At 44.1% G+C, this 14009-nt stretch overlaps 1 protein-coding gene across 1 annotated transcript in view; it reads right to left on the bottom strand.

The window, feature by feature from the left end:
* LONP1 (lon peptidase 1, mitochondrial) overlaps positions 1 to 13598 on the bottom strand; it is a 160874-nt gene extending 147276 nt beyond the window's left edge. The window contains exon 1 of the mRNA XM_075863488.1: positions 13051 to 13598. Coding sequence (XP_075719603.1) covers positions 13051 to 13530 — 480 coding nt within the window. The 5' untranslated portion in view covers positions 13531 to 13598. The remainder of the gene's footprint in view (positions 1 to 13050) is intronic.
* Positions 13599 to 14009: the final 411 nt, after the last annotated feature.

Raw genomic sequence — 14009 nt, 5'->3', positions numbered from 1 at the left:
GACTTCTATGGGAGCCGGGCGGCCGGGTACCCAGGCGAAGATAGAGCATGTCCTATTTTTTGACGGCCGGTTTTTCCGGCCGTCAAAAAAATCGGTCGTGTGAATAGCCCCATTAGGGGTCTATTATTCCTAATGCAGCCAGGTGCCGGCCGATTTATGAACGGCCGGCACCCGGCCGGGAAACCCTGCCGTGTGAATGAGGCCTTAGAGAAAGAGCGGACACATCTTTAGTTAACTTAAATAACTCGGTAGCGGCGAGGAAATAGGTCCACGTAGAGAAGATGCTGTGTCTATCTATATATACATCGTTTATAAAATTGAAAAAAAGACCGTCCCATCAGGTCCAAACTATAAGGCCTTCTTCACACGGCATGTATTTGACGCGCCGAAAAACGCGTTAAAAATTAATGCTTTAACGCATTATAGTGCATGTAACGCATTTAAAAACGAGTCGTGTAAAAAAAGGAAAAAAACCTAATTTCCATAGTCAATGGAAGTCTTAATTACGCGCCAAAACATGTAAAAAAAAAAAAACACCTGTATTTTAAAAAAGTGCTTTACAAAATCGCTAGCCCTTTTGACACAATTACACGTTGTTTTTTTGGAGCGCTGTGTGAACAAGACCTAATCCTACCGTGTTAATCCAGAGGAAGGCAAAACACCCATGAGGTTGATGCCAATTGCCATCCCATTCATTCCTATGGGGCCACGCACACGACCGTGGTTTTCAGTCCGTGCATGGCCCAGGAGCCCGCACCGCAGAAACGGGCATGACTTATTACGGCCGTGTTCTGCGGTCCGGGCTCGTTGAAAATAATGTCCGCAGCCATGTGCACGGCCCACGATTTGCAGGCGTGCACATGAGGCCTAAAGGATCCCAGTCTGTGATGGTGGTGACAGCTTCTTATCCTTGATACAGGCCTAGGTGTAAGAAGATCATTTGAAAGATCTCAGTACCATCCAATTATACATTTGTACATTGTAATTTGATCGCCCCTAAGCAGTCTTTTTTTCCTTAACTGAATAGCCACAAATGTAATAACCTTTTTTAGTACTGAAATCCACCCATTCCCTTAATTACCTTGTTCACCCTTCTTTGCACCCGTTCTAGTTCAGCCATGTCCATCTTTTACACAGGTGCCTAAAATTGTACACAATATTGAATGTGTGGTCTGACTAGTGATTTGTACAGATGCATCCCATTATTTTATCTGCCTTGGCAGCAGCTGCCTGGGACTGGTTTCTAAAGGTAAATGTACTGTCCACCAATATCCCCAGATCTTTTTCAGTAGTGTTTTACCATTTAACGCATAATTGTAAAATGTGTTTCCTCAGCCCAAGTGCATAACATTTATCAACTTTAAACTAAATTAGCCATTTCTCTGCCCAAACCTTCAGCTTCCCCAAATCCCTCTATAGTATTACATTATCCTCTTCTGTGTTTATCTTTACAGAGCATAGTATCATCTGCAAATACTGAAATTGCACTCCATAAACCCTCTACAAGATCATACAGAGGGAGGCAAAGTTTTAGGTGAAGAGCGACGCATAGTGGGCCATGCGTCAGACTTTCAGGGATCACACACGGTGTGATCCTGTCTGCTGGGCCCTGCAGCTAAGACGATCACACGGTAGGCTTAGATACAAGGCTCCAGCAGACAGTAATTTTATATTGGATAAGATTACGGTCTGCTGGGCCCTGTATCTGAGCCTATCTTGAGCTTAGATACAGGGTCCAACAGACAAAATCACACATGGGCCCTGTATCTAAGCCTACCACATGAGTTACTAATGGGAGTTTTTTTTGTGTTTGTGCTTGTTTTACCGTTTCGGTTGTAGACTACTTCGGATTCGAGGACTACTTAGATGACTTTTTTTTTCTTCAATAAAATGGTTAACCAGGGTTGCGTGGGGGTTTTTTATTTCAATAAAATCTTTTTTCTATGGCTCTGTATTTTTTTTTTAAACTTTATTACTTCCACCTTCGTAATGGCCGCTGGCAGATTGACAGCGTCCATTACTGAGGAGATTAGTGTTAGTCGATGCAGAGGTTAATACTAACCCCCATTATTACCCCTGTATCCACTGCCACCAGGGGTACCAGGGAAAGCCAGGTGCGATCCAGTACCCAACCATCTGTAGTGATGGTTGGGCACTGGGGCGGCCGCAGGCTGGTATTATTAGGCTGGAAAAGCCCAAATACAGTGGCCCTTCATAACCCTTGTAATTAAAGGCTGCTGCTATGTTGCATCTGGCTAGTTAATAAAAATGGAGGGAAACGGGTGTAATTTTAAAAATATTAAAAATTTTAAAAACTGATGTGGGGTCCCCCCACTTTTTATAACCAGCCAGATACAACATAGCAGCAGTCTAACATTTCCAGGGTGGGAAGGGCCAAGGTTTCTGGCCATTCCTAGCCTTATAACACCATCCTGCGGCCGCCCCAGTGCTCGACCATCACTACAGATGGTCAGGTACTGGATAGTACCCGACTCTTCCCGGCACACCTGGTGGCGGTGGGTACCGGGGTACTAATGGGGGGTGGGGTTAATGCTAGCCTTTTCACCGGCTAACATTAAACTCTGCCTTATTAATGGACACTGTCAACCAGCCAGCGGCCATTAGTAAGGCGGTAGCAATAAAGTTTAAAAAAAAAGATACAAGGACATAGAAAAAATATTTTATTTAAAAAAAAAACACACAATCAACCATTTTATTGAGAATAAAAAATAAAAACACCGTCATCGAAGTAGTCCTCGAATCCAAAGTAGTCCAACAACCCAAACTGTAAAAAAAAATTAAAAAATAGTAACACAAAAAAGCAAAGCAATTATTATATTATGTGTCCTGGGTCCAGCGCTGGAGCCGCAATGTTAGGCTTGGATATAGGGCCCAGCTCGCTATCATGCGTGATACAGTCTGCTGAGCCATATCTAATCCGATCCATAGCTATGGGAGTCGTAGTGCTATAGATATCCTGATAAAAAATATACTAGTCCTTCTCAATGAATATCAGCAAAAAGTTAATTTATTTAAGTAATTCAATTCAAAAAGTGAAACTCATATTACATAGATTCATTACACAATTATCTATTTCCATCATTTTTTTTTTCTTCATTTTTAATATTATGGCTAACAGTTAATGAAAACCCAAAACTCTGTGTTTCAGAAAATTAGAACAATTTCAAAAATAGATTTTTTTTAATACCGAAATTATGTCCAGTTTATGCCCTCAATACTTGGTCACGGCTCCGACTCTGCATGAATTACTGCATCAATGCGGCGTGGCATGAAGGCGATCAGCCTGTGGCACTGCTGAGGTGTTATGGAAGCCCAGGTTGCTTGGATAGCGGCCTACAGCTCGTCTGCATTGTTGGGTCTAGTGTCTCATCTTCCTCTTGACAATACCCCATAGTTTCTCTATGGGGTTTAGGTCAGGCGAGTTTGCTGGCCATTCAAGCACAGTGATACTGTGGTTATTAAACCAGGTATTGGTACTTTTGGCAGTGTGGGCAGGTGCCAAGTGCTGCTGGAAAATGAAATCAGAATCTCCATAAAGCTTGTCAGCAGAGGGAAGCATGAAGTGCTCTAAAATGTCCTGCTAGACGCTGCGTTGACTCTGGACTTGATATAACACAGTGGATCAACACTGCTGCTCAGTGGTCCAAAGTCCTGTTTTCAGATGAAAGTAAATTTTTCATTTCATTTGGAAATCTCGGTCCCAGAGTCTGGAGGAAGAGTGGAGAGGCGTCAGTCCAAGTGTCTTGCGGTCCAGTGTGAAGTTTCCACAGTCAGTGATGGTTTGGGGGCCATGTCATCTGCTGGTGTTGGTCCACTGTGTTATATCAAGTCCAGGGTCGACGCCGTCGTCTCCCATGACATTTTAGAGCACTTCATGCTTCCCTCTCCGGACAAGATTTATGGAGATGCTGATTTCATTTTCCAGCAGGACTTGGAACCCACCCACACTGCCAAAAGTACCAATACCTGGTTTAACCCCTTCCTGCTTTGACCACTTTTGAGCTTCCTGACAGAGCCTCATTTTTCAAATCTGACATGTTTAATTTTATGCGGTAATAACTTCGGAATGCTTTTAACCTATCCAAGCGATTCCGAGATTGTTTTCTCGTGACACATTGGACTTTGTTACTGGCAAAATTTGCTCGGTACATTTAGTATTTAATTTAGAAAAATACCAAAATTTAGTGAAACATGGCAAAAATTTGAATTTTTCTAAATTTAAATGTACCTGCATGCAAGACAGGCAGTTATACCACACATAATAGTCGCTAAATAACATGCCCCATATGTCTACTTTAGATTGGCATAGTTTTTTTGAACATCCTTTTATTTTTCTAGGATGTTACAAGGCCTAGAACTTTAGCAGCAATTTCTCACATTTTCAAGAAAATTTCAAAAGGCTATTTTTTCAGGGACCAGTTCAGTTGTGAAGTGGCGTTTAGGGCCTTATAAGAAACCCCCAATAAGTGACCCCATTTTAAAAACGTCACCCCTCAAAGTATTCAAAACAGCATTTAGAAAGTTCCTTAACCCTTTGGGTATGTGCACACGTAGTGACCAAAAACGTCTGAAAATACGGAGCTGTTTTCAAGGAAAAACAGCCCCTGATTTTCAGACGTTTTTTGAGCAGCTCGCGTTTTTCGCGCCGTTTTCTACGTCCGTTTTTGGAGCTGTTTTCATTGGAGTCTATGAGAAAGCAGCTCCAAAAACGTCCAAAGAAGTGTCCTGCACTTCTTTTGACGAGGCTGTATTTTTACAGCTGTCAAACGACGACGCGTAAATGACAGGTCGTCTGCACAGTACGTCGGCAAACCCATTCAAATGAATGGGCAGATGTTTGCCGACGTATTGCAGCCCTATTTTCAGACGTAAAACGAGGCATAATACGCCTCGTTTACGTCTGAAAATAGGTCGTGTGAACCCAGCCTTTAGATGTTTCACAGGAATTAAAGCAAAGTAGAGGTGAAATTTACAAATTTCATTTTTTTTTGTTGCACAAATTCATTTTTAATCCATTTTTTTTGTAACAATGTTTTACCAGGGAAACGCAACTCAATATTTATTGCCCAGTTTCTGCAGTTTTAGGAAATATCCCACATGTGGCCCTAGCGTGCTACTGGACTGAAGCACCGGCCTCAGAAGCAAAGGAGCACCTGGTGGATTTTAGGCCTCTTTTTTATTAGAATATATTTTAGGCCCCATGTCAGGTGCCAAAACAGTGGAAATCCCACAAAAGTGACCCCATTTGAAAAACTACACCCCTTAATGAAATTATCTAGGGGTATAGTGAGCATTTTGGCTTTGTTGAGCTCAAATTTAGCAGGAATGGTTTGCAGCGGCCATGTCGCATTTACAAAGCCCCTGAGGGGACAAAACAGTGGAAATCCCCCACAAGTGACCCCATTTTGGAAACTACACCACTTGAGGAAATTATCTAGGGGTATAGCGAGCATTTTGACCAGCAGGTTTTTTGCAGAAATTATTGGAAGTAGGCCATGAACATGAAAATCGACATCCTTTCAAAGAAAATGTAGGTTTCGCTATTTCTTTCTCATTTCCACAAGGACTAAAGGAGAAAAAGCACCACAACATTTGTAAAGCAATTTCTCCCGAGTAAAACAATACCCCACATGTGGTCATAAACAGCTGTTTGGACACACGGCAGGGCTTAGAAGGGAAAGAGCGCCATTTTGCAGGAATGGTTTGCGGAGGCCATGTCACATTTGCAATGCCCAAAAAGTGACTCCATTTAGGAAACTACACCCCTTGAGGAATTCATCTAGGGGTGTATTGAGCATTTTGACCCCACAGGGGTATCATAGAAATTATTAGAATTGGGCAGTGAAAATAAAAACAATCCTTTTTCTTCAATAAGACGTAGCTTTAGCTCCAAATTTTTCATTTTCTCAACAAATAAAAGGAAAAAAAAAAAAAAATGAACCTCAACATTTGTAAAGCAATTTCTCTGGAAAATGGAAATACCCCCATAGATTTTGCTGGATTGATTTCTGGGCGCTATGTCACATTTGCAAAACCCCTGTGGGACCAAAACAGTGGAAACCCCCCAGAATTGACCCCATTTTGGAAACTACACCCTCAAGTTATTCACCTAGGGTTGTAGTGAGCATGTTAACCCCGCAGGTGTATTGCAGAAATTAGTGTGAACTCTATGTTGCCGAGTGAAAATGGAATTTTTCCATAGATATGCCAATATGTGGTGCCCGGCTTGTGCCACCATAATAAGACAGCTCTCTAATTATTATACTGTGTTTCCCGGTTTTAGAATCACCCTACATGTGGCCCTAATCTTTTGCCTGGACATTCGACAGGGCTCAGGAGTGAAAGAGTACCATGCGAAAGTGAGGCCTAATTTGGCAACATATAAAGTATTGGTTCACATTTGCAGAGCCTCCGATGTGAAGTAAAAAGAAACCCCTGACAAGTGACCCCATTTTGGAAACTGTACCCCTCAAGGCATTTATTAAGGGGTGTAGTGAGCATTTTCACCCCACGAGTCTTTTCCATAAATGAATCCGCTGCGGATGGTGCAAAGTAAAAATTTCTATTTTTCCCCAGATATGCCAATTCAGTGGCAAATATGTCATGCCCAGCTTGTGCCACTGGAGACACACAACCCAAAAATTGGTAAAAGGGTTCTCCCGGGTATGGCAGTGCCATATATGTGGAAGTAAACTGCTGTTTGGGCACACTGTAGGGCTCAGATGGGTCTGAGCGCCATTTAGCTTTTGAAGCGTAGATTCTGCTTGGTAGTAGTTTTGTTTGGAGTTTTACTGGTATTTCAGTTTATAATGTGGGGCATATGTAAGCTGGGCGGAGTGCATCAGGGGCATAGTCAGGTGGTATAATAATGGGGTAAACCGTAAAATAATCCATAGATGTGTGTTACGCTGTGAAGCAATCCTTTCTGCAAAGACCGCTGTCTTTACTTATCCCCCTTTTGGTCCAAACTCGGCACCTTTGCAGTTTGGGGAATTTTGCTAGGAAGTGTTGTCCTGGTATAATACGGGCACCCTCGCTTCCAGCAGATATGTTTGGGCCCTCCCTTTCCTGGTTCCCTAATTTTAGGGCGCCCCGATAAATCGCCTATTGAAACAGAAGAAATGTTCCCCTCGGGCCTGCACAGCTGCATATTTTTTATTTCCTGACTTATTGGAGCCTCAACTAATTTTATTTTTTCATAGACGTAGCGGTATGAGGGCTTTTTTTTGCGGGACGAGCTGTAGTTATTATTGGTACCATTTTGGGGTACATGCGACTTTTTGATCACTTTTTATCCTATTTTTTGGGAGGCAAGGTGACCAAAAAACAGCATTCTGGCATAGTTTTTTTTTATACAGCGTTCACCGTGCGTTCTAAATTACACGTTAACGTTATTCTGCGGGTCCGTACGATTCCGGCGATACCTAATTTATAGCACTTTTTTATGTTTTACAACTTTTTGCACAATAAAATCTTTTGTAAAAAGAATGTATTTTTTCTGTCGCCGTGTTGTGAGAACCATAACTATTTTATATTTTCGTCAACAGAGCTGTATGACGGCTTGTTTTTTGCGAGACGAGCTATATTTTTTATAGGTACCATTTTTGGATACATGCGACTTTTTGATCATTTTTTATTTTGATTTTTGTAGGGCAAAGTGACCAAGAAACAGAAATTCTGGCAGTGTTTTTTACGCCATTCAGTGCGTGGAATAAATAACAATATTTTTATAGTTTAGGCCATTACGGTTGCGGCGATACCAAATATGTAGGATTTATTTTTTCAATAAAGGACTTGATGAGAGAAAAGGGGAGATTGCGTATTATTTTATTACTTGAAAGTTATATTATATTTTTTACACTTTTCTTTAGTCCCACTAGGGTACTTGAAGGTCCAACTGTCAGATTTTTTTTCTAATGCATTGCACTACCTATGTAGTGCAATGTATTAGATCCATCAGTCATTCACTGACAGCAAGCCGATTAGGCTTCGCCTCCGGGCGGGGCCTAATCGGCTTCCATAATGGCAGACAGGAGGCCATTGTTAGGTCTCCTGTTGCCATAGTAGCAGTCGGCAGCCATGTGATTGCAGGGCACAGCTGCCGATCTGCTAACCACAAAGATGGAGCGATCGTATCTAAGGGGTTAATGGCAGGGATCGGAGCTAGCTCCGGTTCCTACCATTACAGGTGGATGTCCGCTGTAACATACAGCGGACATCCACCGATGATGACGCCGGCTCATCTCCTGAGCTCATCTCCCGCATCTCGACCTCCGGGTGGGGGCTGAAAGTTTTACGTGCTAGGCACACCAGGGGGCCACTATTAGGCCTCTCGTTGCCATTGCAGTCGCCGACACCCCGGCGATTTTATTGCTGGGGTGACGATGAGCTGCAAACAACTTGAATGCAGCGATCGCTTTTGACGGCTGCATTTACAGGGTTAACGGTGGTGATCGACGCTAACTTCGGTCCCCGCCATTACAGCAGGATGTCAGCTGTAAGATACAGCGGACATCCGGAGAGGATGGCACAGACTCAGCTTCTGAGCCGGTGCCATCCATTTGTCTTAAGTAAGCAACATTTTGCGGGAAACATTGGCTCTTCATGACGTATACTTACGACAAATGCCGGGAAGGGGTTAATAACCACAGTATCACTGTGCTTGATTGGCCAAACTCGCAGGTCATTTGCACCGGGGCCTATGAGCCTGTAGCTACGCCCCTGGTGGACCTTAAAGAGGCTCTGTCACCAGATTTTCAAACCCCTATCTCCTATTGCAGCAGATAGGCGCTGCAATGTAGATAACAGTAACGTGATTTTTTTTTCAAAAACGAGCATTTTTGGCCAAGTTAAGCATTTTTATATTTATGCAAATGAGCCTTTCTTAAAGAGGCTCTGTCACCAGATTTTGCAACCCCTATCTGCTATTGCAGCAGATAGGCGCTGCAATGTAGATTAAAGTAACGTTTTTATTTTTAAAAAACGAGCATTTTTGGCCAAGTTATGACCATTTTTGTATTTCTGCAAATGAGGCTTGCAAAAGTACAACTGGGCGTGTTTAAAAGTACAAGTACAACTGGGCGTGTATTATGTGCGTACATCGGGGCGTGTTTACTACTTTTACTAGCTGGGCGTTGTGTATAGAAGTATCATCCACTTCTCTTCAGAACGCCCAGCTTCTGGCAGTGCAGACACAGCGTGTTCTCGAGAGATCACGCTGTGTCATCACTCACTTCCTGCCCCAGGTCCTGCATCGTGTCGGACGAGCGAGGACACATCGGCACCAGAGGCTACAGTTGATTCTGCAGCAGCATCAGCGTTTGCAGGTAAGTCGATGTAGCTACTTACCTGCAAACGCTGATGCTGCTGCAGAATCAACTGTAGCCTCTGGTGCCGACACGATGCAGGACCTGGGGCAGGAAGTGAGTGACGTCACAGCGTGATCTCTTGAGAACACGCTGTGTGTCTGCACTGCCAGAAGCTGGGTGTTAACAAACAGAAGTGGATGATGCTGATTCGTCAGACACACAGCGTGTCCTCGCTCATCCGACGCGATGAAGTTCCTGTGGGAGGAAGTGAGTGACGTCACAGCGTGATCTCGCGAGGACACGCTGTGTGTCTGAACTGCCAGAAGCTGGGCGGTAACGAAGAGAAGTGGATGATGCTGATTCGTCAGCATCATACACTTCTATTCACAACGCCCAGCTAGTAAAAGAAGTAAAAACGCCCAGATGTACACACACAATACACGCCCAGTTGTACTTAAAGAGGCTCTGTCACCAGATTTTGCAACCCCTATCTGCTATTGCAGCAGATAGGCGCTGCAATGTAGATTACAGTAACGTTTTTATTTTAAAAAAACGAGCATTTTTGGCCAAGTTATGACCATTTTCGTATTTATGCAAATGAGGCTTGCAAAAGTACAACTGGGCGTGTTGAAAAGTAAAAGTACAAGTGGGCGTGTATTAGGTGCGTACATCGGGGCGTGTTTACTACTTTTACTAGCTGGGCTTTCTGATGAGAAGTATCATCCACTTCTCTTCAGAACGCCCAGCTTCTGGCAGTGCAGACACAGCAGTGTTCTCGAGAGATCACGCTGCGACGTCACTCACAGGTCCTGCATCGTGTCGGCACCAGAGGCTACAGTTGATTCTGCAGCAGCATCAGCATTTGCAGGTAAGTAGCTACATCGATTTACCTGCAAACGCTGATGCTGCTGCAGAATCAACTGTAGCCTCAGGTGCCGATGTGTCCTCGCTCGTCTGACACGATGCAGGACCTGTGAGTGACGTCACAGCGTGATCTCTGGAGAACACGGCTGTGTCTGCACTGCCAGAAGCTGGGCGTTGTGAAGAGAAGTGGATGATACTTCTATACACAACGCCCAGCTAGTAAAAGTAGTAAACACGCCCCGATGTACGCACATAATACACGCCCAGTTGTACTTTTACTTTTCAACACGCCCAGTTGTACTTTTGCAAGCCTCATTTGCATAAATACGAAAATGGTCATAACTTGGCCAAAAATGCTCATTTTTTAAAAATAAAAACGTTACTGTAATCTACATTGCAGCGCCTATCTGCTGCAATAGCAGATAGGGGTTGCAAAATCTGGTGACAGAGCCTCTTTAAGGCTCATTTGCATAAATATAAAAATGGTCATAACTTGGCCAAAAATGCTCGTTTTTGAAAAAAAAAAACTTTACTGTAATCTACATTGCAGCGCCGATCTGCTGCAATAGGAGATAGGGGTTTGAAAATCTGGTGACAGAGCCTCTTTAAAGAGGCTCTGTCACCACATTATAAGTGCTCTATCTCCTAGGAAAACAGGGAAACAAAAATAGGATCCAGCGCTGGGATGCGTTTAAAATGGAAATCAAATTTTTCCAAGTTTAATGTCATAAGTTAAAAGGAAGTCCAGTGGTATAGGTCCAGGGTGTGCATGAAGTGGAGGGAGGGTATCCTCTGTGGCCTACGCGTTTCGGACGACGCTGCGTCCTTAAACCACAGCCAAGTTTAAGGACGCAGCGTCGTCCGAAACGCGTAGGCCACAGAGGATACCCTCCCTCCACTTCATGCACACCCTGGACCTATACCACTGGACTTCCTTTTAACTTATGACATTAAACTTGGAAAAATTTGATTTCCATTTTAAACGCATCCCAGCGCTGGATCCTATTTTTGTTTCCCTGTTTTCCTACTTGTAACCCGTGTGCCGACACGAGGAACCGGGCGCTATCAACGACACACTGGAGTGTGTCAGGTGAGCTGGAGGATTTCTCCACAAGTTTTCTTTTGCTCTATCTCCTACATAATCTGATTGGCGCTGTAATGTAGATAACAGCAGTGGTTTTTATTTTTAAAAACGATCATTTTTGAGCAAGTTGAGGAACTTTAGATTTATGCTAATTAGTTTCTTAATGACCAACTGGGCGTGTTTTTACTTTTGACCAAGTGGGCGTTGTACATAGGAGTGTATGACGCTGACCAATCAGTGACCAATCAGCGTCATACACTCTTCATTGTTCCAGCCCATTGTTAGTGTGATTGTGCAGTGAAAGAAGCTGAGCTGGAACAATGAGAAGTGTATGATGCTGATTGGTCAGCGTCATACACTCCTCTGTACAACGCCCACTTGGTCAAAAGTAAAAACGCGCCCAGTTGGTCATTAAGAAACTAATTAGCATAAATCTTAAATTGCTCAGTAAAGCCTTTTAACCCTTTACAGACTCGCTGCGTGAAAACTCACAAGTGTAAACGGCCCCATAGAAATCAACGGGTCCGTCTGCTGCGCGTGATTTCCATGCGCAGCACGCGGACGTGATTCACGCTCATGTGAATGGGGCCTTTGCGCATCTATTAGATTGAAAATAAAAAAACATGTGCTTTGCGAGTGCGTGAATAATGCATGCCACTCAGAGCACAAAGCACACTGACGCATAACGCAACACGCGCGTGAATCTGATACGCTCATGCAAATGAGGCCTTAAAGAGGCTCTGTCATCAGATTTTGCAGCCCCTATCTGCTATTGCAGCAGATCGGCGCTGCAATGTAGATTACAGTAACGTTTTTATTTTTAAAAAACGAGCATTTTTGGCCAAGTTATGACCATTTTCGTATTTATGCAAATGAGGCTTGCAAAAGTACAACTGGGCGTGTTGAAAAGTAAAAGTACAACTGGGCGTGTATTATGTGCGTACATCGGGGCGTGTTTACTACTATTACTAGCTGGGCGTTGTGTATAGAAGTGTCATCCACTTCTCTTCACAACGCCCAGCTTCTGGCAGTGCAGCACTGTGACGTCACTCACAGGTCCTGCATCGTGTCGGCACCAGAGGCTACAGTTGATTCTGCAGCAGCATCAGCATTTGCAGGTAAGTAGCTACATCGACTTACCTGCAAACGCCGATGCTGCTGCAGAATCATCTGTAGCCTCTGGTGCCGACACGATGCAGGACCTGTGAGTGACGTCACAGTGCTGCACTGCCAGAAGCTGGGCGTTGTGAAGAGAAGTGGATGACACTTCTATACACAACGCCCAGCTAGTAATAGTAGTAAACACGCCCCGATGTACGCACATAATACACGCCCAGTTGTACTTTTACTTTTCAACACGCCCAGTTGTACTTTGGCAAGCCTCATTTGCATAAATACGAAAATGGTCATAACTTGGCCAAAAATGCTCGTTTTTTTTTAATAAAAACGTTACTGTAATCTACATTGCAGCGCCGATCTGCTGCAATAGCAGATAGGGGCTGCAAAATCTGGTGACAGAGCCTCTTTAAATTGCATTCTAGGTTGCCCACTTCGATGCCCATTTTTGGGTCAATTATTTCCGCATTTAGGCTGCTTCCAACTTTATTCTTCTCAGGGCAGCCAGGTCGTTGCAATTTATCAATAAAACAAGTTCTTAGTCCATAGTCAATGAACTAGGAAAAAAATTAAAATACTTTCCCCTTGAATAGGAAATTTATTAATAAGAAACCAACTTCAGCACGGTTTATAAAAGGAGGACAGAGGAGACCTTACCTCTATGATCTTGACGAACCTGGGGAATACAGGGTTCCTGGACACCGGGATTACAGGGACATTAGGGAACACTTCAGGAACTATAAGAGGAGTAAGAGCTGTCACGATGGGGGCTCCATAGCCTGCCTCTTCTGCCGCGCCGCCAGTACCATCTTCTCCACTGTTACCCCCTTCATCCTCACCGCTTGCCCCACTCTGTGCCCCATCGTCCCCAGAGAAAGCACCACTGCTCCGATTCCCGTGGCTATGTACGGCTCGACAGAACAAGGCGCGTTGGAGAGGAGGGACGGGGAAGGACGCACTGAGGCAGCGCGCGACAGGAGTCCTGGTTGATGCAAGATCTGTGTAAGAACGGAGGACGCAGCGCTGTCTTCCGACCGTGTTAAGTCTCTGCTCCAGCTCACGGATTACACCGAGCCCTGCCATTCGACATCGTCCCAGCCACCGACTGCTAGTCCACAGGCGCACGTACGCAGTCATGTTTTCTCACCCTCCCGAACCACTAGTCCACCCGGTGAGTGGCACGCTGCTTCCGACACACACTGATTACGTCAGAATCCTCAAACCAATGAGGAGACTTCTTGAAAAGTCTTGTAAAACCTTGGAGGCCATTTTGAAAACTGGTAGAAGGATACCGTGCTGTTTCAATGTCATATACTGCTGTGTTCCGCTACAGGAGGGATTCGTAACCTTGACGTGTACCCTGCCGTTAGTCACAGCATATTTTCTTACTATACGCTGTAGTTAATGTTTTGTTGCCTCATGGAACTTTATAATGGTACGACTACCTGTAAGCATGAATGCAATACAGGGCTCTATTGTGAATTCATGCGCCACGATTATCACACGGTATAAAGGCGTAAAAGCACGCAGCGTATCCATCGTGTGCGCCGCAGGGGTGTTTTTTCTGAGTTTTTTGCAGCGGGATCGCTGCGAACCCCCTGCAAAAAAAAGGCAAC

The sequence above is a fragment of the Rhinoderma darwinii genome, chromosome 1 (genome assembly GCF_050947455.1).
Source record: "Rhinoderma darwinii isolate aRhiDar2 chromosome 1, aRhiDar2.hap1, whole genome shotgun sequence".
Taxonomy (NCBI): domain Eukaryota; kingdom Metazoa; phylum Chordata; class Amphibia; order Anura; family Rhinodermatidae; genus Rhinoderma; species Rhinoderma darwinii.
The sequence above is the reverse complement of the archived record's forward strand: the minus strand, read 5'-3'. Positions and strand labels throughout refer to the sequence as shown.